Genomic DNA, 25,995 nt, shown 5'->3' with positions numbered 1-25,995 from the left:
TCCTCCATCCGCAAAAGCTTCAGAGCAGAAATTGATCCAAAATGAAGATTCCCCTCACATTTCCAGATTAAACCATGATTCACATCAGTTTCAGAAAGAATTCGAGTCCAGTGTCAGATGCATTCCGCCGGAGAGAGCAGCAGAGCGGAGGAGACTGGAGAATGATGGAAGAGTGAGGAGGAGAAAAGTGCTCAAACACACCACAACTGCATCTAAAATCACAGTCAAATCCCTTAAAAGCCCCCTCACAACAACCACACACACACACACACACACACACACACACACACGCAGCTTCACTCTGCACTAATGGCTCAGATTGGGATTACAGCTGTGCCTATGTGAGGAGTTAGAGGATGTATATATATATATTTTATGCACTCTTTGCTGAATATAGCTCTTTTCCATATTTCAGTGGAAGTGCAGAGCTGTGAGGCTTTGTGCATCAGAGTTTTCAGCCTCAATATCAACATTTAAAGCTGGTTATTTGGGGATTTTTTTTATTTTATTTTAGCATGAGACAGAGAGAGAGAGAGAAAGAGAGAGAGAGAGAGAGAGAGAGAGAAAGAGAGAGAGAGAAAGAGAGAGAGAGAGAGAAAGAGAGATAGAGAGAGAGAGAAAGAGAGAAACAGAGACAGAGAGAGAGAAACAGAGAGAGAGAAAGAGAGAGACAGAGAGAAACAGAGAGAGAAAAAGAGAGAGGGAGAGAGAAATAGAGAGAGAGAGAAACAGAGAGAGAAATAGAGAGATAAAGAGAGAGAGAGAGAGAGAGAGAAAGAGATAGAGAGAGAGAGAGAGAGAGAGAGAGAGAGAGAAAGAGATGGAGAGAAAGACAGAGAGAGAGACAGAAAGAGGGGGAGAGAGAGAGAGAGAGATGGACAGAGAGTGAAAGAGAGAAAGAGAGAAACAGAGAGAGTGAAAGAGAGAGAGATTATCTAGTGAGTTTTTAAGTGATATTGTATAATGTATAATGGCCCTCTATAATGCAGAAAGACAGAAAGAAACACAGATTATCTCGGCAGAAAATTATACATCCCAGAACATTTTTACTAAATGTGACTTTATGTGGTGGTTCTTCAGTCGTAAGATCAGCGTGTCAGTGTAGTGTTTAAAATAAGTTTTGGATTGGTCCTGCTGTGTTAATGAAGAGCTGAAGCGGGGGTCAGTAGCTCTGTGGCGGTCTGGAGACAGGAAAAGAAAGTTAGGAAGCATTATTATGACCCATAACATTATGGTTATATTTTGTCCTCCAGAATTCCAAAACCATGTCCCAGTGTTAACCGAGAGATCTCTGAAAATGAAGGTCATCTGTTTCATCCAGCTTCAAAGATATAAAGGCAGCTGAAACTAAACTCTGGGGAGGCTTTTTATTTTCTGAAAGGTGGATCAACAAAGGTGTGTCCAAGAGGATGGTCAGTAAATTAAAAGTGGAAAAAAAAAAATTAATAACACTCCAACAAAACTGCTGACCCGTTTGCACCAGTATAACACACACTAACATGTCATTACCACGTCAGAGTCACTGCTCACATCATCTCTGTCTCGTATGTTCTGCTGTACCACATACACTGCTCTTTCTGTGGTTACGAGCTTGTTGCTGGGGTGAGACTAACTTAATTGTGTTATGACAGGTGTAACACCAAGAGTTATTCTACAAAAAACTGCTGCTGCATGGAGTCACCTGAGGGATATCATCATTACTGGTGCTTTTCCACTGCATAGAACCTACTCGACTCGACTCTTTTTGGGTAGGGTTTTCCCCCGGGGTTCCAACCGAGCCGAGTAGGTACTGAATGGTGAGGTGTAAACTCTGCAGGGAGCTGATTGGCTAGAGCCATGTCAGTCACCACGAAATGAGAGCTCATTCAGATCCAGCACAAATTCACTGCTTGTAAGATTCATTCATTTAGAGCAGCTTTCACATTGGTTTTTATCGGACTCACAGCGGCAGCTCGTAACTTTACTCAGAGGTGTTTTTAAAGAGGTTAAAACGCTCCTTGGGCCGATGGCCGGTGAAAATTTCCGGTGAAAGCCGATGTGTCAAGTAACTGATCTGTGAGAACAGGGGCGGAGCCGTGTTCAGTCCAAACAACAACAACAAAAACAACAACATGCGATACATGATGAGTAAACAGTGCCTAAATTTATTGCTGTTGTTGTTGTGGTTTTCAAAGCCAGGGTTAGGGTTAGTGCCAGTGGAAAAGCGTCATGCTTTAAGCGAGCCGTGCCGAGTCGAGCCGAGCGGAGTTGAGTTGTGTGGTGGAAAAGTACCACTGTTACCAAAAGTCAACTGTTTGGTCTCTCTCTTGATGATTTTTTTTCTGTTGACTTTCCTGAATTTCTTGTTGCTTTTGAAATGTCAGAAAAATACAAAAATAATCCTTAATTCAAAAATACACCGGGACACTGGGACATGGACTAAAGAAACGGGATTGTACCAGGAAAACGGGACGTCTGGTCACTGTATATGTACTCTCCAAACTCATATCTACATCGGATAAACTGTTTTGCCGCTCCGAAAATAGTCCATGACAACGACATCCCCTTTGCTCACCGCTAACGTGAGAAACTTTCTCTTGGTTTCTCTAACTGTATACAATTGTTAGAATTTGACTTGCTTTCAACCCAGATTTGAGGCTGGATGAACACCCCTGAACCAACCTCGGCTCTCAGCTCTATTCTGATTCTGAGATCAAAACCAACACGGTGCTAGCTTTACAATTATTCCATGCTAGCTAGCACTGCCGTGGTTGGCATTTTTGAGTTGGTTTGGAGCTTCTTTAGCTCCAAGGAAACACAACTCAGAACTATGCCCAGTACAAACAGCCAAAAGCACATCAAAATCTTTCTTTTATACAATAGTGCCAATTTTGCTGCATTACAATATGGGGTAACCACCAAATACAACACACAAACACCAAAAAAGACCTATTCACGGGGATTGAGGTCATTTTTTACTTTTTTATTTGATTATCAAATGAGGTCCCAATAGCAGAGTCTAAATGCATTTACCAAAAATAGCAACTACATTAAGGGCTGGTTTTCCAAACACAGATTAACAATTACATATAACACATGACATTTTGTAAACATTTTTCCCCTTTCACAAGCAATGCATAATGTAATCAAGATTAAAGTCAATTCTGTCATTACAGCGTGAGGGCAAAAACAAACACCCGCTACATTTCGCTGAACCCAACTGAACTCTTTACAGAAACCCAGGCCAGTCCCCAGCAGGAAGGAACTGATCCATTTCTCAGTGTTTTTAGCTGAAATATGAGGTTTTCAAACCTAATGAACATGAGCACGTTCAGTGGTTACTAATGATGTCTACAAATGATTTTAGTGCTATTGTTTATGATGAACTCATACGCTTTACAGTCAAACCATGAGCCAAGTACATTTCTGCAGCAAGTTTGTTAATATATTAGTAGCCAGAAGTGAGTGGACTGTATATTGATTATAAGTGTTTAGACACATCACATATAAATATTTAATGAAGCCACATTTTGTGTAATAACTTGTGTTATACACGTTATTAAGTGTTATAGAGTGTATGAGTTCACAATAACAATAACACATTTAATTTAGTGCGTAATTTGTAATCCAGAAAATGTAAAAAGGGGGTTGAATATTTTTCCCAGGTGCTGTAATCCGAAGTGTTAGGGATGTCCCAGTCTTGCTCAGTTTTGATGCTTTGTTACCTTTTATTTCTGCTACTTGTAATCAGTGTTTTCAGGACATCTGTTTTCCAAATAAATCGACGCAATGATTCGCTGAGCATTAAAACCCCACGTTTAATTAAAAATACGACAAAGACAATAACTCTGGAAGCATTTAGGAACCTGTGGAAAGCAGCTGCTGCAAGTGAATGTTCTCTTCTTCTTGTTGAATGTGACATTTTTCATTTCATCATGCACCAGTGTTTCCAGTGGGTGACGGCTCTGTGCTACAGGCAGCTAGACTCTTGGACTACAGTGCCATGCTGTGTAATATGCACAGAACTGTTTTGCTGAAATAAGCAAGACATTAATGAAAGATTTATCATCAGAATGGCAGCATTCAGCATTAAAGGAGCACTAGGTAAGGTTTGGATTTTTTGCTCCTGCGGCTCCCCCTAGTGCAATTAATTGTTGCAGCACTGTACTGACATCAATGGGGAAGGTGAGGGAAATGGAGGGAGTAAGTGGTGGTTCTCTACCCTCTTCCAGAAGTTTTTTTTTCTTTTTGTCTTCTGTGTGTCTCCTCAGTTTCGTCATTTGTTTGATGTATTGTCTTTGTATGAGTTTCAATTAAATATATGATTTAAATACGTCACTGCATTCGGTTTTTATTTTATTATCTCACACAGCATCCTAATGATTCAGAGAATGGGGTCCGGAACGTCAGCTACTCGTTTTAGATTGGTTTTAATCTGCAGCCTTGTATTTTGGGAGGGGAAAATAAATAAAAACTAAGAAATGGATTGATACATTCTTACTAAGCACAAGCTTCCTGGAATTGCCCATTTAGTTTCATAAAAGCATAGTCCCACAATTCCATTTCCTAAATACTGAGGTCTACTCTGTTATTGGTTGTGTTCAATGGCACATTACACTTTTAATAGCTACATATACAGATATATAAACCAACAGGTATGCTACACATTCACGGCTGTTAATATAGAATAAAATTTATGAGTTTTGTATTTTTTTTAATTTTATTTTTGTATTTGTTTATTATTTTATTTATTTATTTTTTTGAATAAATATTCACCTGAAACATTACTAGCAAAATAGGATTCTGAACACACACACACACACACACACACACACACACACACACCAGCAATAAAAACTAAAATCAGTAATTTGTTAATTCTCTTGAACCTGTATTAACTGTTAAAGGAAATGATTTCACTGACCAACGTAAACGTAACTAGCGCCCCCTCCAGGGTGTGTTCCCACCTTGTGCACGGTGAATGCGAGTAGGCTCCAGAAGTGTATTTTATCAATTTAAACACATTTTGATGCTCGTAGCAGTTAAAATAACTGGTGTGGAACAAAGTAAGAGTAAAACATTACAGAATATTCAAGTTGTTTTCAATTATTCCACTAAAAGAAGATGAATATATAACTAGCGTCCACTTTGTGACAAACCTTGTGAATATTGTGAAATGTTTAAAAAAGAAAATTTCTGCAAAACAGAGTGGCTTCGTCGACAGAATGTGCTGCATGTTCTTGACTGACCTCCCCGCAGCCCGAGGTGTGATAACTGACGTGCAGATGAAGGCGTGTATATTTCAGAACTTGTGTCCTCAGTAATTAACAAGTAAAAGTGATGTAACACAGTGGTAAACATGCATTTGTTAATCAGTGAAAAACTCTTTTTTTTGTATTTTCAAAGTTCAAGAGGATCATCACAGCTGCGATTTTGGTTTTTATTGCATTTAACAAAGATTTCCAACTTTTCCATAAATAAGGTTTGTATTTCGTAAATAAATAAGTTATTTTTGATGAGCTTTTTTCTTTTGTAATGCAAATGCCCCTCAGCCACAGGAGATTATCTCTTTACTGTATACACCACTTATCCATTAAATTAAAACCACCTCCTTGTTTCTATTCATTGTCCATTTCATGAGCTCCACTAAACCACACAAGTGAACCTTTAAGTTCTACACTTACAGACTATAGCCATGTTGCTCTGCATACTTTGACTCCCATTCACCGTTTTTCTTTTTAAGCACTGTGCCCACACTCTTTATCCAAACACATCTATGTTTTCGGTCCGTCGTGTAGATTCACAATCAGAGCCTGTCACTCATCACTGGTCAAAAGGCACGGTCTGTAGTTGTAAAAGTACAGAGTTCACGTAACTGATCAGTGGAGTGTAGAAAACAATTAGGTTCTTTGTCGATAGAATTAAACTACCTTCTTGAGAAAATATTTTACTTTATGTTCCTCAGTGTATTATTTGTGAGTGTGAGTTTATGAGGAGAAATTTAAAGTGTACCTTTATGTGAAGTAGAGCTGATAAAATGTACAATGACTAGAAAAAATATGATGTTATGGCCGATTGGTGCCTGTGGTTTAAAAAAAGTTGTAAATCAATACTTTGATAAACGATTCTCTGTGATGTTTCTAGAACATTACTTGATTTCAGGTAACAACATTGGACTTTATTCATCCACTGTCTGGAATTAGACCAGTGTTCCTGGGGCAGCGGGGTCCGAGCTGGACTCCTTCTGGACGTTCTCCTGGGGAAAGGGTTCTGAGTAGAGGGAAAGCTCCACAGACCTAATGCACAGAAACAGCACATTTAGAAATGGAAACATTATCAAGGTGCTGTGGTCCAGTGGCTTCATTAAGAATGTTACATCTTCTGTTCTGATAAAGGTGACAATATAAATCAATAGAGTACTACTGGGAAATACAGAAATAATCGTTCTATCCAATATAACACACTGAGGGACCAGAATTAAGTGAAGATTTACCTGCCGTGCAGTGGATGTCCGTGGAAGGAGGCTGACTGTGGGATGTGGGGGTGTGTGTAGAGTGGATCCAGAGGTACAGAGTGTGGCTGGTGCAGAAGGTGGTGTGTGTGGCGTAAGGGAAGACCATCATTCCCCTTGGGGTCACTGTAACCCAGGGCATTCCTCAGGTACCAGTCCCGCAGACCCTCCAGCGCCAGAGCCTTGTGTAGACTGCGGGTGGAGTCATCTGGCGAAGGCAGGGTGAAGGGTGCCAGTCTGCGCGCAAAAGCAGTGGGCAGCTCTGTGGAGCCGGAGACAGGATGAGGGGGTTCATAAGTGGATAGAAGGACTGGGTCCTGGGGAGTCTGTTGGAGAGGGATGAAAGGTCCACAGGATTTGGTCCGAGTAACTTTAACCCGTCGAGGTTCGACCTGCTGGTCCTGTACAAGCACTGGGCTGTAGGGGGGTGGGGCTGAGGCCAGATGGATTTGGGAATGGGAGAAACCATTATAATGAGGAGAGGTGCCAGACACTAGAAAAGAGCAATAGCCAAAAGTCAATCAGACGAAGCTTTATATCATAGGAACATTTGGGGCCGGATTCACACAAGAAAAAAATGACAAAGCATCTTAAGAAAACAACTAAGAAGTTTAAAAGAATGGCCGTCTCCTTTATGAAATTTTCTTAAGACTTTTCTCCAGACTTCACTGCGTTCTCCTGTGGGCAGTGAGTAATGAAGACTCTCCTGCTGCATTTTACAGTTAATAAATGCCACAAGACATTTTTCTAATATAAACTGAAGGTATATTATCTGTAAAAGTAGATAGAAAAATGTATGAAAACAGAATCAAAGTGTTCAAGACTTTTTAAAAAGAAAAAAGCCAATGGGTAAAAATGTTGACATTATTCCTTTTTAACCTTAAACGTTAAATTAAACGTTATTAATAATAATCCCACTATTAAAGGTGATCGTTTTAGAGGCGTAACAGATCACACACTCGACACTAAGACAAGCGTGGAGCTTGCAAAGGGTTAAGAAAATGGTTCTAAACATATATTTTTAAAGAATAACTTAAGAGAAACATTAAAAATGTTTTTGAAGAATAACGATGTGTGAAAATCACATTTAAGAATTTCTTTCTTAAGACACTTTTGTGAATCCTGCCCCGGTTCTATTTCATTATTAAATTTCATCTGTTACACTTTGTTAGAAGAATGTGACAACGCTAAAAACATACATTTGAAAATATGTTCAAAGTTTCTTGGCATTATTTCTCTTTACGAGTTTTGTTGCAGTTTATAATCCACTTTCTTGCCCAAAACATGAGCGTGTCTGACGTACCGAGGCAACAAATGAAAGGTCATAAAGATGTTTTTGTTTACATCATACTGATAAAAATATATGTTCTGCACTATTTCATCTGAACGCTGGTCACCGTCCGTTCTTCTTAATTAAACTCACTTTAACAAAGAGACAAATCTAAAACTTATAAGTATTTGACAAAAGATTAGACTTTTTGCAGCTTTTCCTTCATCGAGGGGTGTATCCAGCTCTGAACGTGCACCAGCTGTAAATAGTTCTATACAAATAAATGAGTTGTGTTCCTGTCTGTTGAATGGAGCTGATAAACTGGAAAATGAATACAAGGTACGTGTCCCTACCCCAGTGTTCATTCAGTATAAGGAACCACTGTCTTGACTGAAGAACCCTTACCAGACACTGGAAAAGAGGAAATCTCAGGCCGTATCCGACTTGCTGGCTGCTGGGGCTGGACTGGCCACTTCTGCTGTTTGCCCCAAATGTAGTCCATTAAAATCTCATTATAGCCCAGGCCACTCCCTCTGCCACCCACTGATGAACGCACGCGGCCCTGCTGCTCTTTAGCTCCTCCCAGCTGCCTCTCAGGACTGCCACGGTACATCTGTCTGAGCTTCCCATCCAACAGGGACTCTGAGCTTTTATAGGGTCCGGCTCTAGAAGGCATTCCGTTCCGGGGTGGCGTAGACTGAGGGAGGTTGGAGCGGTCCAGTAGCGCCTCCGAGCTGTTACTGCGGCGAGCACGAGAACTGTAGGGGCAGCCACGACGATCGGAAGATGATGAACTTTCCAGAGACACTAACGGCACAAACTGAGGAGCATCTGGACTGTCACCCCACGGCTTCAGAACCGCACTGCCAGACATATCGGACCTGACCAGGGAAACAAACACTGTTCTGTCATGGGCCTGATTCGGATGTGTTTATACATTTGGATAGTGGTGATACACTTCTGAAATCTTTTTAATGTTTGAAAATACGGTTAAAGCCGAGTGAGACAGAAAACTATACCTCATGTGAATGCTGATTGGTGCAGTTCGAGACAGAAGGGGTGTGGCTGGAACACTCCGCCCCTCGACATTAGACCCACCTTTAGGCAAGGAGTGGCTTGGGCTGGGTGATATTCACACACACACACACACACACACGCACACACAAATCATTCAGCACTTAATACTTCAAGGCCTCAAGCTAATTGTGTAAAGTTGAACTTTTAAAGTTCAGTACCCACTTATGCACAGAGTAAACAGGTAATATCCAAAAAAACATACTATTTACTTTCACTATGAACTAGATTACGGCCACAACTTCAGCCTCATTCTAATTTCAGTACAATGTCACAGTCGTGGTACCATTCGCTGTCACTGCTGTGGTTCATATTCTGCACCTTTTAGTTCTATTATTTTATTATTGTAGAGTTTATAATTCTGATCTAATTCGGGACTTAGATCACGTTCTTTTGTTTTATTCGATCCAATAAGGAGTTTATAAATATTCACCTCTGTTTCTGGAGAAGAGAATGTAATGTAGAGAACACAATAGGACTTTAAAGGTTTAAAGGTACATTTACACTGTTTATACTTTGAGTGACAGTAATGTGCTTCTACCCTCCCTTTGTTTCTGAGAGTGTAGCTGTGCAGTAAAACCACGTTGACTGATTAAAATATCTTCATTTACAGCTAATGTCTTCTTTAAATGCAACTTTCTCTTCATGCCCTGAGGGCCCTTTGGTGAATATGAAGCAAATTAGAACAAACCACACAAACAATACATTTTAGTCTTAAAAATCTGGACTGAAGCAAGTTGCTCTGTAAAAGACTAAGGTCCCCTTTGATCTAATTTTTAATGGATGCCAGTAAAGGCTTTTAAAAACGTTGAAGGAAAGCAAGGTTCTCCCGGTGTGGGTTGTGTTTGTGGTGCAGATGTATGAGGGCGTGTACCTGATGGAGCTAGAGGCGGAGTTTCGGCGTGTTCTCATCTCATAGTAAATCTCCACTGGAGAGAGTTTCCTGCTAAGACGGCTCTCAGGGCTCCCCGGGGCCAAAAGTGGATGAGACAGCGAGCGGTACTCAGGAAACACACTCGGCGATGAATCCTCTGTATAACACAGAGAGAGAGAGAGAGAGAGAGAAAGAGAGAGAGAGAGAGAGAGAGAGAGAGAGAGAAAGAGAAAGAAAGAGAAATCTGTTCACAAACACTAACAGGAGAACAATTTGAGGGCATAACTCACATTTTCTTCTTATAAATGTGATGAATATAATCAATAATCAATATCATGAACATAATATCACAACATTTTCATGATTCATCACACATTCCTTTCTGAGGTTTCATAAGAACAGAAAAAGCCCCAGAAGATTAAAAAAAACAACATTCTTGAGTAAAATCATTTTTTGAAATTTTTCAATAAAAGTCCAATTATGCAACTTATTCTCACCTTTAACTTTCACAAAACATTTTACATTCAGACTGCTCTATGTACCAAAGACAAATACAGAAACAGAAAGGATCTCTCTGCTCGTCGTGACCCAACTCTTAAGGACACACGTTTATCCAAAATGTCTTTCGAAATGAAGGGAAACATAAGGACTGTGTATTTTTGGTGTATTCTCTTCTTCTCTTCTCTTCTATGAAAGGCTGTGGATTACAAGTTCTGTGAAGATATAATTGTTATCAGCCACAAGAACATTAGTGTGGTGAGGTATTCAGATGTGTGCCATCACTCTAGAGAATGCTCTTCTGCTCCTCAGTCCAGTCTTTTTGGTCTTAACACCCCTCTAAACTAAAATGTGCCACTGGGTGTTGAGACTCCAGATTGAAGTGCAGCTGTTCCAGAGGATCCCAGTTGAATTCATGCTTTTCTACAGAGAATAAAATAATGCTGCACAACTGAACATCTGTGTCTACAATGGGTGCACGTTTGATAAATTCACTAATTACAAAGGTGTTAATGAATGTTCTGAAATTTGGGGCAATTCCCATTTCTTATTAGTTTTATCAAGTGTTATTCTCCTATGAAATGGAACAGCCTTCAAGAGCATGATACAGCATCAAAATACACAAAAGGAAGATCAGCCCAGGCCCCATGTAAATATTTCATCATTTAATGTGGAACATGATAATTGAGACATTGTCAAATTTCTAGAAATATTGTATGCTTGTTATGAAGTAAAGGGACATAATGAACTGAGACTACATTAAAACTTATTAAAGGGAAAAAAAATCTCAGTTTCAAGGCGTATACAGCCCTACCCCTCTTTCCCAACTTGAACTGATAGACCCCTACAGTCTCAGTCTATCCATCCATCCAGCTACCAGTAAGCTCAGTCTTCTCTTTCTTGCATTCCGCCGTTCTCTTTCTTGCATTCCGCCGTTCTCTTTCTTGCATTCCGCCGTTCTCTTTCTTGCATTCCGCCGTTCTCTTTGCTGCATTCCGTCGTTCCCTTTGTTGCATTCCGTCGTTCCCTTTGTTGCATTCCGTCGTTCCCTTTGTTGCATTCCGTCGTTCCCTTTGTTGCATTCTGTCATTCTTTGTTGCATTCTGTCATTCTTTGTTGCATTCTGTCGTTCTCTTTGTTGCATTCTGTCGTTCTTTGTTGCATTCCGTCGTTCTATTTGTTGAATTCTGTCGTTCTCTTTGTTGCTTTCTGTTGTTCTCTTTGTTGCATTCCGTCGTTCTCTTTGTTGCATTCCGTCATTCTCTTTGTTGCATTCCGTCATTCTCTTTGTTGCATTCTGTTGTTCTCTTTGCTGTATTCTGTCGTTCTCTTTGCTGTATTCTGTCGTTCTCTTTGTTGCATTCTGCCATTCTCTTTGTTGCATTCCGTCGTTCTGTTTGTTGCATTTCATCGTTCTCTTTGTTGCATTCTGTCGTTCTCTTTGTTGCATTCTGACATTCTCTTTGTTGCATTCTGACATTCTCTTTGCTGTATTCTGTTGTTCTCTTTGCTGTATTCTGTCGTTCTCTTTGTTGTATTCTGCCATTTTCTTTGTTGCATTCTGCCATTCTCTTTGTTGCATTCCGTCGTTCTGTTTGTTGCATTTCATCGTTCTCTTTGTTGCATTCTGTCGTTCTCTTTGTTGCATTCTGACATTCTCTTTGTTGCATTCTGACATTCTCTTTGCTGTATTCTGTTGTTCTCTTTGCTGTATTCTGTCGTTCTCTTTGTTGTATTCTGTCGTTCTCTGTTGTATTCTGCTTTTCTTGTGTCTAAATTTATTTTCTCTGCAAACTGCATTTCATGTGGCATCTGCATCAAAAAACACACCTCACATAAGCTGTATATTTGGTGAATAAAAAGGAATGACTCACCGTTATCTTGGGACTGAGTGGAGTCTGACATGGAGCTGCTCTCTGACTTAACTGTCTCCTCTGCAAATAACATAATGATCAAATCAGAACTGCAGAAAAAACACAAAAAACATACTTGGCCAAAACTGTCCTCCCACTCAGTTTAAACCCACAGCTTTGGAGCTAATATGTTTACAGCCACATGAATAATAAAATGATTTTTATCAAGACATATGCTCTGTCTTCCCTACTCTGTACTGCAGTATGTTCAGTCTGATTAGAGCTAATCTGCCTCAGAACCTCTCCAAACCTGAACAGGATGAAGCAGTTACACAAACCAAATGAATTAATTAATGTCTCAAAACTGATGCATGTGCTCCTCAAACACAAAAATAAAAACAAACATCCGAGCGAATATGACTAGGTTCATAATTAATTAGTGAAAGGAGTGGTCCACTGAAAGCAAACTACTACAGTCATTTCAGCTGAGGTTTCTGTGAGGAATAAGGAGGGAAAGCTCTGTTTGTGAACCTTAGCTCAGCTTTAAACACCATGCTGCCAGAGCTACTGCAGGTCAAATTATCCCAACTGTCTGTGACTGATTCCACTCGCTGGTGCCTCATGGAGAGAGAGTAAAATGCAGAAACATCAAATATAAAATAAAGTGTAGTATCCCTACTACTATTAATGGTGCCATTAAATCTGGTTCTTTTACATATCAGTAGCAGATTCCTGAACCCTCTGTATCCAACTCTGCATTGTCTCAATAATACACTAAACTGCTCAACCTCTTACTGGACGCATCTGTGTGGGTTGCATTTGCGTCAGACGAAGAATCTGTTGTCTACTGAATATTTTATATTCATATATTTATTCATTTAAATATTTATTGACCTATTATATACAGAATCTATTATATATATATATATATATATATATATAGTGAATTTTGGAAATATTTTCTTTTATAAATCTCCCAGCTGGGGTAGGAACTATGGAGGGTTTTTTGTGAAAATATTATATAATTAAATGAATAAAGAAATAATTCACTGAAATGAGAGGTTATATTTAAAATATATTTTAAATGCACATTTAAATAACAATAATGCACATAAAATGATCATCTTCATCGTTTCTGTTTATTCATTTCAGGGGCGCGATACATTTAAAATTATTTAAGCTTTTATTTACATTTTTTTAAATATTTAATTAATTAATCCTCCTTTTAATTAATAATTTCCTTATTCATTTAATGGTATAACATTGTCACAAAAGACCCTCCATAAGGATCAACATGAGCTTATATTATTGATATACATCTTTTTTTCTTTCAGTTATGTACTGGAATAAAAGTGCTTCCTGAGGCAGTTCTGTGTTGTACCTGTGTGACACCCGCGGTGAACAGTCCTCTTGTTTTGAAGTGTGTTTTTGTCAGAGTCAATGTTCCTGCGAAGGGCACCACTGAAGAGTGCCTTCATCTGTCTGCGCTGACCAGGATCATCCTGCACCAATCAAACACACAGTTCTCTAACTCAATCTCTTACACTTCCGTACATTTCTATGACTCTCTACAGAATGGATGTCTGCCAGACTGCCTTCATGGTGTGATTAGTTTGTACCAGATATTGTACGTATAAATATTGTTGCATAGAACTCTCTTTTCTGAACAGTTCTGTGCTCTTCGTGTATGAGTCTGTAAGTAATCACTTGTCTCTTGTCATCATTTGTCATAAATTATTAGAGTCAACAGTTATCATCAGTGTTAGTGAATGCCGAAGTTTACTATTCAGTTATTTTACGTCATTTATGGATCTGAAGATGCCATTAATCAATTCAAAACCATGGGTGAGATTTGCAGGTTTTTTTAAGCACAATATTTTCAATGAGCTCAACAATGAAACCTAATGATAAAACACTAGACACAGACCTGAACAAACCTACAGAAAGACCCAGAAAACTAATCACAGAAAGCTAAAGCTAAACACAGAGCTAAAGCTAAAACTAAACACAGAGCTAAAGCAATAGATACTTGAGCAGAGACACAGAGGGACCTAGACGGTCAATGACAACTACTAAGGCTAAAGACAGGGCTTATAACTTAGAGGGCAATACAAAACACCTGGGAACAATAATCACACGAGGAGACACTGATGAGAGGGCGAAGCTACAGACCAAGGAGGGGCTAAGGTGGAGACAAGGGAGGAGAACTAGAACAAAACAAAACAAAGAGCCATGTGCTTCAAACCTGACTGCCTCAGTCAGTTCTGTTTTGGCTTATACTTTAATAAAGAAGCTCTCCTTGTCTGTAAATGTGAGATGGTCAGTGATGACTGAATCTGTTTGTCTTCATTAGGCATGAGCACATCTAGTGTTTTTTAAATAATATTTGATTTAGCAGTTTGAAGGTTTTGAGTTGTCGCAGTGGGCTATTTGTGCTTCATAATTTAAATGATTGTGAAGGTTAAAATAGTTAAATATCAAAAGGCAAGATTTATCTGTTGCCTTTGTGTACGTCTAGTGATGTACCTTCCTCTTAATGAATGTATCTTTATCTCTCTCTGCTCTAACTGTGTAACTCACCTCTGCTTTGATGGGGGCAATAGAGGCCAGTCCGGCTCGACGCTGAACAAAAGGTGGTCTTTCTCCTACTTCCAATGGAAAGTCACGTGGCAACTTCCCCGTCAGCTCCTGCAAACACATTTACATTCACACTTTTATTGTTGAAGCTCTGCACGAGTGGACATTTCACTTCCTTGTTTCTTAAATTGCTAATGGGCTAGGTGTCTAATGGGAATTATTCGGAAATGAATAATTAATCATAATTGTAGGTAGTTTTAGATATATTTCTGGTATTTGTGATAAATAAACTATAACTCGTATATAAGGATTATATAAAGGTGTGCTATTAAACTATCACTCATTAAGAACTACCCTCAGACTGATTTAACTTCTTGTGCATCCAGTCAGTTTTAATGTAAAGTGCTCTTATGTCTTCAATCATAATATAAAATAAAACAATATATAGAAATCTCCTCAGACACACTCTGAAATGCTCATGTCAACTTACTCACACTTGTGTTTGTGTGTGTGTGTGCACACATATGTGTGTGTATGTGAGTTGTAGATATAAGTACCGCCTCCAGCAGACACATTTGTCGCAGTTCTCCAAGTCGACTGCTGAGGAGGGTCTGCAGAGTCTGCTTCTTGCCTTGTAGCACTGAGATCCGTTCTGCCTGCAGTTTACTATCCCCACACTGCAATTCTGTGTACACACACACACACACACACACACACACACACACACACACACACACACACACACACACACACACACACAAACCCAGTTTGGAATTAAAGGAACAATGTAGACTGTCGGTTTCAGACAGTTTGATTGCTGACGTTTGCTTGTTTAGTTCCACGCCGCGGTGATGAGGCTAATGTAGCTGTCTATTCCACACCAAACAGCTTCATGCAAAAAAAACCCCTGCTTGAATCATTGGCCTCAAACTAGGTCAATTAATCTCAAATAGACCTTTTATGTAGTTTCAGAGACTGTGTGATATGTTTATTTATAAAATATCCATCCATCCATCATCTGTAACTGCTTATCCAAATCAGGGTCACGGTGGGTCCAGAGCCTACCTGGAATCATTGGGCGCAAGGTGGGAACACACCCGGGAGGGGGCACCAGTCCTTCACAGGGCAACACAGACACACACATTAACTTACACACTCACAACTACGGACACTTTTGAGTCGCCAATCCACCTACCAACGTGTGTTTTTGGACTGTGGGAGGAAACCGGAGCACCCGGAGGAAACCCACGCAGACACAGAGAGAACACACCACACTCCTCACAGACAGTCACCTGGAGGAAACCCACGCAGACACAGGGAGAACACACCACACTCCTCACAGACAGTCACCCAGAGGAAACCCACACAGACACAGGGAGAACACACCACACTCCTCACAGACAGTCACCCGGAGGAAACCCACGCAGACACAGAGAGAACACACCACACTCCTCACAGACAGTCACCCGGAGGAAACCCACGCAGACACAGGGAGAACACACCACACTCCTCACAGACAGTCACCCAGAGGAAACCCACACAGACACAGGGAGAACACACCACACTCCTCACAGACCGTCACCCAGAGGAAACCCACGCAGACACAGGGAGAACACACCACATTCCTCACAGTCACCCGGAGGAAACCCACGCAGACACAGGGAGAACACACCACACTCCTCACAGACAGTCACCCGGAGGAAACCCACGCAGACACAGGGAGAACACACCACACTCCTCACAGACAGTCGCCCGGAGGAAACCCACGCAGACACAGGGAGAACACACCAAATTCCTCACAGTCACCCGGAGGAAACCCACGCAGACACAGGGAGAACACACCACACTCCTCACAGACAGTCACCCGGAGCGGGAATCGAACCCACAACCTCCAGGACTCTGGAGCTGTGTGACTGCAACACTACCTTCTGCGCCACCGTGCCACCTATTTATAAAATATAGATAATAAAAACTAAAACCTGAATTGTGCAAATCTAAAGAACCCTGTAAGTGTGATGTAGAGTCACGTAGTTCACATTTCATAACAACGCATCAATCTCAAGTTCATATTTACAGACTGAACACACTGAATAATGGAATAAACCTTCAACACTATGATGTTTCTAATGTTGACAAATAAATTAGTCTCAGATTTACAGTAGGAGCTGCACATCAGTTTGCTGTGGGGAAGTTTTACACATTTCTCAAACCCAAACTATGCACATTCTCACTATTTAATCTGAAAGTATTAGATGAAGAAGACTAGCGGAGTAGTTAGCGGAGGTAGCAGACCATGCTTTTTTTAATCTATCTTAGAGAATGACTGCTGTGGCTTTCTATCGTTTTGGTCCGAATAACGAATAAGCAACTCACCTGGAGCCCCTAAACCCATGGCAGTGATCAAATGATCTTTGACCTCCATAAGATGTAACTCAAGATGAGGAGCTGCTCAGAATCACCAGCCCAAGCCTCACCTCCTAAACCAGACAAGGACATTAACTCTCACATAAACGTCAGGAAGGTTTATGAGTGTAATGATTGTAAAGGTAAAATTCTGAACTCACCTCACAATTGCAGCCATTTGATGTCATTCAGCCAAGTGTCTCTAAGCATCCACACAGCTGTACGATTTACACCAGGAAGCAGGTCAGAATCAGCAGAGAAAAACAACAAGGTTATTACAACACTGACTTTACCACATCGTTAACAGCCAGAGTTGTCCCCAGTTAAGGAATGACATGGTTGAATTGATCATATCTCCATATTTTGCAACATTATTCATTCATTCAATCATTCATTATCTGTAACCCTTATCCAGTTCAGTGTCCCGGTGGGTCCAGAGACTACCTGGAATCATTGGTTGCAAGGCAGGAATACACCCTGGAGGGGGCGCCAGTCCTTCACAGGGCAACACAGATACACATTAACTCACACACTCACACCTACGGACACTTTTGAGTCGCCAATCCACATACCAACGTGTGTTTTTGCAGCGTGGGAGGAAACTGGAGCACTCGGAGGAAACTCACGCAGACACAGGGAGAACACACCACACTCCTCACAGACCGTCACCCGGAGGAAACCCACGCAGACACAGGGAGAACACACCACACTCCTCACAGACCGTCACCCAGAGGAAACCCACGCAGACACAGAGAGAACACACCACACTCCTCAGAGACCGTCACCCAGAGGAAACCAATGCAGTCACAGGGAGAACACACCACACTCCTCACAGACAGGCACCCGGAGGAAACCCACGCAGACACAGAGAGAACACACCACACTCCTCACAGACAGTCACCCAGAGGAAACCCACGCAGACACAGAGAGAACACACCACACTCCTCACAGACAGTCACCCGGAGGAAACTCACGCAGACACAGAGAGAACACACCACACTCCTCACAGACAGTCACCCAGAGGAAACCCACGCAGACACAGAGAGAACACACCACACTCCTCACAGACCGTCACCAGGAGGAAACCCATGTAGACACAGGGAGAACACACCACACTCCTCACAGACAGTCACCTGGAGGAAACCCACACAGACACAGGGAGAACACACCACACTCCTCACAGACAGTCACCCGGAGGAAACCCACGCAGACACAGAGAGAACACACCACACTCCTCACAGACAGTCACCCGGAGGAAACTCACGCAGACACAGGGAGAAAACACCACACTCCTCACAGACAGTCACCTGGAGGAAACCCACGCAGACACAGGGAGAACACACCACACTCCTCACAGACTCCTGGATCAGGAATCGAACCCACAACCTGGAGGTGTGTTACTGCGACACTACCTGCTGTGCCACCGTGCCGCCCTTCATTTTGATTAGTGCACCTTTAAATTATTATTTCAGATTGTGTTTCAGTACTTTTTTTTCAAATTTAGCATATTTTAACATTACCAGGATATTACTGACAATTAAAGGTTTGTTTCCTGTCGAATGTGCAGTGTTCTCCTCCAAACATAATGAACTTCGCAGTGATGTTGGTGTCACTCGTCTCAGAAGAAGCATGTGCTTCCCCCTGGTGGCAGTAACAACACACTGCAACATCTGATTCCTAATTCACCCACCAGTGTAAACAGTTTCTCTGAGTGGATTTCCTTAAATCTCACCAACTGTTTAAGTCATAAATCTGAGAAGAGGGAATCATTTATAACAGGGATTCCCTGTAGAAGCCGGGTCAGAGTTAATGTGTAACAGATCTGACCTGGAGACGCAGCAGTCTTTATTTTGAAGACGCGTGTGCAATATTAGACCCAAAGGCCAGGTGAGAAGTGATGACTGCCAAAGCGAACGGAAGATTAACGCAGACTGGGAGCATATAATACAGAATGCTTCATTTAAAAATGTGTTTTTAATGGCTGCAAATCAGCCGTTACCTCAGAGGACAATGTGGAAATGTGTTTAAGAATCAAAGAGCAGCTTGTTTACGGGAGAACAGGCGCCTGCTGAAAGGAGCCTCAGCAGAATACTAATACCACACACACACACACACACACACACGGTACAATGGCATGCGGTAAAGAGCAGTCTGTACACCGTCCACGCACACAACGCATTAGATGAAATATACTGAACTTAATGCGTCTACATTTCACAGAACCAATGCAGCATTTAGCACGCGCTCTCTTCGTCTTACAACGTCAGGATGGACACCGCACGCGAGGAAGAGGAATCGGGGTTTACCTCGTAGACTCCGAGGCGTCCAGCAGCTTTAGAATTAGCGTCAGTCGTGCGGCTGTAACAGGGACATCAGCTACACTCTCCCCATTACTGCAGCACTCTCTCTCACACACACACAACACACACTCACACACACACACCGCTGTAATCACACGCAAGGGCTGTTACAGCGGCGGCAGAAGGGTGCATCTCCTATTGCTTCAACACACACACACACACACACACACACTTGGACCCTGTAAACACGCTGAATCATGCACAGCTACAGCGAAGAGGCGCAGCAGAGGCGCGATGTGAATCGCTTTGGAAGAGTATCGCGATCTTAGCGCTGAGTAACGAGGCTTCAACAGGCGATAAAGCTTCCAATAAATGTTTCACTCTGAGCAACCCTCGCCGACCCAAGCTCTAAATATGTCTTTAAACCATTTTATCACATATATGTTTAATAAAAATAGACAATAATAAAATAAAAATTAACAACTGTAATTGAAGGGGAAGTTAGTGTAAAAAGGCAGTAACTGAACATGTGGAAGACCTGATCAGATTTTATTCATATATTCCACCTTTAATTCTCAAATTATGCTGAACCCGGGTCTGAAATGGCGTACTTCCGCACAGAACAGTACGTAAGAGCAGTCCGCGAGAGCGACTAGAGCGTTTGAATACATTCGTCAACCAGTACGCGAAAAGTCCCGGGATGACATATTCCTTCGGGAGAAATTTTGAAGTATGCAACCCCAGAAATATAAACCTGCAGAGGAGAAATATAAACCTGCGGAGGAGAAATATAAACCTGCCGAGGAGAAATATAAACCTGCCGTGGAGAAATATAAACCTGCCGTGGAGAAATATAAATCTGCTGTGGATAAATATAAATCTGCCGTGGAGAAATATAAACCTGTGGAGGAGAAATATAAACCTGCGGTGGAGAAATATAAACCTGCGGAGGAGAAATACAAACCTGCGGAGGAGAAATACAAACCTGTGGAGGAGGAATATAAACCTGCGGTAGAGAAATATAAACCTGCGGAGGAGAAATATAAACCTGCCTTAGAGAAATATAAACCTACAGAGGAGAAATATAAACCTGCGGAGGAGAAATATAAACCTGCGGTGGAGAAATATAAACCTACAGAGTAGAAATATAAACCTGCCTTAGAGAAATATAAACCTGCGGAGGAGAAATATAAACTTGCCATGTAGAAATATAAATCTGCTGTGGAGAAATATAAACATACAGAGGAGAAATATAAACCTACAGAGGAGAAATATAAATCTGCTGTGGAGAAATATAAACCTACAGAGGAGAAATATAAACCTGCCTTAGAGAAATATAAACCTGCGTAGGAGAAATATAAACTTGCCATGTAGAAATATAAATCTGCTGTGGAGAAATATAAACATACAGAGGAGAAATATAAACCTACAGAGGAGAAATATAAATCTGCTGTGGAGAAATATAAACCTACAGAGGAGAAATATAAACCTGCCTTAGAGAAATATAAACCTGCAGAGGAGAAATATAAATATGCTGTGGAGAAATATAAACCTACAAAGGAGAAATATAAACCTGCGGAGGAGAAATATAAATCTGCTGTGGAGAAATATAAACCTACAGAGGAGAAATATAAACCTGCGGAGGAGAAATATAAATCTGCTGTGGAGAAATATAAACCTACAGAGGAGAAATATAAACCTGCGGAGGAGAAATATAAATCTGCTGTGGAGAAATATAAACCTACAGAGGAGAAATATAAACCTGCCTTAGAGAAATATAAACCTGCAGAGGAGAAATATAAACTTGCCGTGGAAAAATATAAATCTGCTGTGGAGAAATATAAATCTGCCGTGGAGAAATATAAACCTACAGAGGAGAAATATAAACCTGCCTTAGAGAAATATAAACCTGCGGAGGAGAAATATAAACCTGCCGTAGAGAAATATAAACCTGCGGAGGAGAAATATAAACATGCGGAGGAGAAATATAAACCTGCGGAGGAGAAATATAAATCTGCTGTGGAGAAATATAAACCTGCGGAGGAGAAATATAAACCTACAGAGGAGAAATACAAACCTGCCTTAGAGAAATATAAATCTGCAGAGGAGAAATATAAACCTGCCGTGGAGAAATATAAACCTGCTGTGGAGAAATATAAATCTGCTGTGGAGAAATATAAATCTGCCGTGGAGAAATATAAACCTGCGGAGGAGAAATACAAACCTGCGGAGGAGAATTATAAACCTGCTGTGGAGAAATATAAACCTGTGGAGGAGAAATATAAACCTGTGGAGGAGAAATACAAACCTGCAGAGGAGAAATATAAACCTGCAGAGGAGAAATATAAACCTGCTGTGGAGAAATATAAATCTGCTGTGGAGAAATATAAATCTGCTGTGGAGAAATATAAATCTGCTGTGGAGTAATATAAACCTGCTGTGGAGAAATATAAACCTGCGGAGGAGAAATACAAACCTGCGGAGGAGAAATACAAACCTGCAGAGGAGAAATATAAACCTGCTGTGGAGAAATATAAATCTGCTGTGGAGTAATATAAACCTGCTGTGGAGAAATATAAACCTGCGGAGGAGAAATACAAACCTGCAGAGGAGAAATATAAACCTGCTGTGGAGAAATATAAACCTGCGGAGGAGAAATACAAACCTGCGGAGAAGAAATATAAACCTGCGGAGGAGAAATACAAACCTGCAGAGGAGAAATATAAACCTGCTGTGGAGAAATATAAACCTGCTGTGGAGAAATACAAACCTGCAGAGGAGAAATATAAACCTGCTGTGGAGTAATATAAACCTGCTGTGGAGAAATATAAACCTGCCGTGGAGAAATATAAATCTGCCGTGGAGAAATATAAACCTACAGAGGAGAAATATAAACCTGCCGTTGAGAAATATAAACCTGCTGTGGAGAAATATAAATCTGCTGTGGAGAAATACAAACCTGCAGAGGAGAAATATAAACCTGCTGTGGAGTAATATAAACCTGCTGTGGAGAAATATAAATCTGCCGTGGAGAAATATAAACCTACAGAGGAGAAATATAAACCTGCCTTAGAGAAATATAAACCTGCGGAGGAGAAATATAAACCTGCGGAGGAGAAATATAAACCTGCGGAGGAGAAATATAAACATGCGGAGGAGAAATATAAATCTGCTGTGGAGAAATATAAACCTGCGGAGGAGAAATACAAACCTGCGGAAGAGAATTATAAACCTGCTGTGGAGAAATATAAACCTGTGGAGGAGAAATATAAACCTGTGGAGGAGAAATACAAACCTGCAGAGGAGAAATATAAACCTGCAGAGGAGAAATATAAACCTGCTGTGGAGAAATATAAATCTGCTGTGGAGAAATATAAATCTGCTGTGGAGAAATATAAATCTGCTGTAGAGTAATATAAACCTGCTGTGGAGAAATATAAACCTGCGGAGGAGAAATACAAACCTGCGGAGGAGAAATACAAACCTGCAGAGGAGAAATATAAATCTGCTGTGGAGAAATATAAACCTGCTGTGGAGAAATATAAATCTGCTGTGGAGTAATATAAACCTGCTGTGGAGAAATATAAACCTGCGGAGGAGAAATACAAACCTGCAGAGGAGAAATATAAACCTGCTGTGGAGAAATATAAACCTGCGGAGGAGAAATACAAACCTGCTGTGGAGAAATATAAACCTGCGGAGGAGAAATACAAACCTGCAGAGGAGAAATACAAACCTGCTGTGGAGAAATATAAACCTGCTGTGGAGAAATACAAACCTGCAGAGGAGAAATATAAACCTGCTGTGGAGTAATATAAACCTGCTGTGGAGAAATATAAACCTGCTGTGGAGAAATATAAATCTGCCGTGGAGAAATATAAACCTACAGAGGAGAAATATAAACCTGCCGTGGAGAAATAGAAACCTGCTGTGGAGAAATATAAATCTGCTGTGGAGAAATACAAACCTGCAGAGGAGAAATATAAACCTGCTGTGGAGTAATATAAACCTGCTGTGGAGAAATATAAATCTGCCGTGGAGAAATATAAATCTGCCGTGGAGAAATATAAACCTACAGAGGAGAAATATAAACCTGCGGAGGAGAAATATAAACCTGCCGTAGAGAAATATAAACCTGCGGAGGAGAAATATAAACATGCGGAGGAGAAATATAAACCTGCGGAGGAGAAATATAAATCTGCTGTGGAGAAATATAAACCTGCGGAGGAGAAATATAAATCTGCCTTAGAGAAATATAAATCTGCTGTGGAGAAATATAAATCTGCAGAGGAGAAATATAAACCTGCCGTGGAGAAATATAAACCTGCTGTGGAGAAATATAAATCTGCTGTGGAGAAATATAAATCTGCAGAGGAGAAATATAAACCTGCCGTGGAGAAATATAAACCTGCTGTGGAGAAATATAAATCTGCTGTGGAGAAATATAAACCTGCCGTGGAGAAATATAAACCTGCGGAGGAGAAATACAAACCTGCGGAGGAGAATTATAAACCTGCTGTGGAGAAATATAAACCTGCTGTGGAGAAATATAAACCTGCAGAGGAGAAATATAAACCTGCTGTGGAGAAATATAAATCTGCTGTGGAGAAATATAAATCTGCTGTGGAGTAATATAAACCTGCTGTGGAGAAATATAAACCTGCTGTGGAGAAATATAAACCTGCAGAGGAGAAATATAAACCTGCTGTGGAGAAATATAAACCTGCTGTGGAGAAATACAAACCTGCAGAGGAGAAATATAAACCTGCTGTGGAGTAATATAAACCTGCTGTGGAGAAATATAAACCTGCTGTGGAGAAATATAAATCTGCTGTGGAGTAATATAAACCTGCTGTGGAGAAATATAAACCTGCGGAGGAGAAATACAAACCTGCAGAGGAGAAATATAAACCTGCTGTGGAGAAATATAAATCTGCTGTGGAGAAATATAAATCTGCTGTGGAGTAATATAAACCTGCTGTGGAGAAATATAAACCTGCGGAGGAGAAATACAAACCTGCGGAGGAGAAATACAAACCTGCAGAGGAGAAATACAAACCTGCTGTGGAGAAATATAAACCTGCGGAGGAGAAATACAAACCTGCAGAGGAGAAATATAAACCTGACGTGGAGAAATATAAACCTGCGGAGGAGAAATACAAACCTGCGGAGGAGTAATATAAACCTGCTGTGGAGAAATATAAACCTGCGGAGGAGAAATACAAACCTGCAGAGGAGAAATATAAACCTGATGTGGAGTAATATAAACCTGCTGAGGAGAAATACAAACCTGCGGAGGAGAAATATAAATCTGCTGTGGAGAAATATTAACCTGGGTGGAAAAATGAATAAACCTGAGGTGGAGAAATATAAACCTGCTGTGGAGAAATACAAACCTGCAGAGGAGAAATATAAACCTGCTGTGGAGTAATATAAACCTGCTGTGGAGAAATATAAACCTGCTGTGGAGAAATATAAATCTGCTGTGGAGTAATATAAACCTGCTGTGGAGAAATATAAACCTGCGGAGGAGAAATACAAACCTGCAGAGGAGAAATATAAACCTGCTGTGGAGAAATATAAATCTGCTGTGGAGAAATATAAATCTGCTGTGGAGTAATATAAACCTGCTGTGGAGAAATATAAACCTGCGGAGGAGAAATACAAACCTGCAGAGGAGAAATATAAACCTGCTGTGGAGAAATATAAACCTGCGGAGGAGAAATACAAACCTGCAGAGGAGAAATACAAACCTGCTGTGGAGAAATATAAACCTGCGGAGGAGAAATACAAACCTGCAGAGGAGAAATACAAACCTGCTGTGGAGAAATATAAACCTGCGGAGGAGAAATACAAACCTGCAGAGGAGAAATATAAACCTGACGTGGAGAAATATAAACCTGCGGAGGAGAAATACAAACCTGCGGAGGAGTAATATAAACCTGCTGTGGAGAAATATAAACCTGCGGAGGAGAAATACAAACCTGCAGAGGAGAAATATAAACCTGATGTGGAGTAATATAAACCTGCGGAGGAGAAATACAAACCTGCGGAGGAGTAATATAAACCTGCTGTGGAGAAATATAAATCTGCCTTAGAGAAATATAAATCTGCTGTGGAGAAATATAAATCTGCAGAGGAGAAATATAAACCTGCCGTGGAGAAATATAAACCTGCTGTGGAGAAATATAAATCTGCTGTGGAGAAATATAAATCTGCAGAGGAGAAATATAAACCTGCCGTGGAGAAATATAAACCTGCTGTGGAGAAATATAAATCTGCTGTGGAGAAATATAAATCTGCCGTGGAGAAATATAAACCTGCGGAGGAGAAATACAAACCTGCGGAGGAGAATTATAAACCTGCTGTGGAGAAATATAAACCTGTGGAGGAGAAATATAAACCTGTGGAGGAGAAATACAAACCTGCAGAGGAGAAATATAAACCTGCAGAGGAGAAATATAAACCTGCTGTGGAGAAATATAAATCTGCTGTGGAGAAATATAAATCTGCTGTGGAGTAATATAAACCTGCTGTGGAGAAATATAAACCTGCGGAGGAGAAATACAAACCTGCAGAGGAGAAATATAAACCTGCTGTGGAGAAATATAAACCTGCTGTGGAGAAATACAAACCTGCAGAGGAGAAATATAAAC

At 40.7% G+C, this 25,995-nt stretch overlaps 2 protein-coding genes across 4 annotated transcripts; one reads left to right on the top strand and one right to left on the bottom strand.

Annotated features, from left to right (window-relative positions):
* Positions 1-2,987: 2,987 nt before the first annotated feature.
* Positions 2,988-19,534, bottom strand: ccdc120b (coiled-coil domain containing 120b). Of its 3 annotated transcripts, XM_066670056.1 has the most exons (12): positions 19,346-19,534; positions 17,201-17,257; positions 17,010-17,113; positions 15,194-15,321; positions 14,640-14,747; positions 13,441-13,561; positions 12,081-12,140; positions 9,709-9,865; positions 8,780-8,881; positions 8,166-8,641; positions 6,473-6,983; positions 2,988-6,275 (listed from the first exon to the last, which is right to left on the bottom strand). In XM_066670056.1, exons 3-12 carry the CDS (start codon positions 17,056-17,058, stop codon positions 6,179-6,181), a joined length of 1,809 nt encoding a protein of 602 aa, XP_066526153.1. In that variant the 5' UTR covers positions 17,059-17,113; positions 17,201-17,257; positions 19,346-19,534; the 3' UTR covers positions 2,988-6,178. The 3 variants fall into 3 exon arrangements, with proteins under 3 accessions (XP_066526153.1, XP_066526154.1, XP_066526155.1); XM_066670057.1 differs by lacking the exons at positions 14,640-14,747; positions 15,194-15,321; positions 17,010-17,113; positions 17,201-17,257; positions 19,346-19,534 and adding an exon at positions 13,987-14,112; XM_066670058.1 differs by lacking the exons at positions 14,640-14,747; positions 15,194-15,321; positions 17,010-17,113; positions 17,201-17,257; positions 19,346-19,534 and adding an exon at positions 14,089-14,104.
* Positions 19,535-19,596: 62 nt separating this feature from the next.
* LOC136697274 (uncharacterized) lies at positions 19,597-24,517 on the top strand. The gene is made up of 4 exons (XM_066672312.1): positions 19,597-19,653; positions 20,231-20,350; positions 21,911-22,135; positions 24,326-24,517. Exons 1-4 carry the CDS (start codon positions 19,597-19,599, stop codon positions 24,515-24,517), a joined length of 594 nt encoding a protein of 197 aa, XP_066528409.1.
* The last annotated feature ends 1,478 nt before the right edge of the window (positions 24,518-25,995 follow it).

Source organism: Hoplias malabaricus, chromosome 5 (genome assembly GCF_029633855.1).
Source record: "Hoplias malabaricus isolate fHopMal1 chromosome 5, fHopMal1.hap1, whole genome shotgun sequence".
Classification (NCBI taxonomy): Eukaryota; Metazoa; Chordata; class Actinopteri; order Characiformes; family Erythrinidae; genus Hoplias; species Hoplias malabaricus.
Note: the sequence above shows the minus strand (reverse complement) of the source record. Positions and strands in the feature narration are given on the sequence as shown.

Coding starts and splice junctions, on each gene's coding strand:
- LOC136697274 (XM_066672312.1), top strand. CDS start 19,597: ATGCACAGCTACAGCGAAGAGGCGCAGCAGAGGCGCGATGTGAATCGC. Junction 19,654..20,230: donor ATGTGAATCGCTTTGGAAGA/GTATCGCGATCT, acceptor TCTGCCGTGGAG/AAATATAAACCTGTGGAGGA. Junction 22,136..24,325: donor AGGAGAAATATAAACCTGCT/GTGGAGTAATAT, acceptor CCTGCTGTGGAG/AAATATAAACCTGCGGAGGA.
- ccdc120b (XM_066670056.1), bottom strand. CDS start 17,058: ATGGAGGTCAAAGATCATTTGATCACTGCCATGGGTTTAGGGGCTCCA. Junction 14,748..15,193: donor AAATGTGTCTGCTGGAGGCG/GTACTTATATCT, acceptor ATGTGTTTGCAG/GAGCTGACGGGGAAGTTGCC. Junction 9,866..12,080: donor CACTCAGTCCCAAGATAACG/GTGAGTCATTCC, acceptor TGTGTTATACAG/AGGATTCATCGCCGAGTGTG.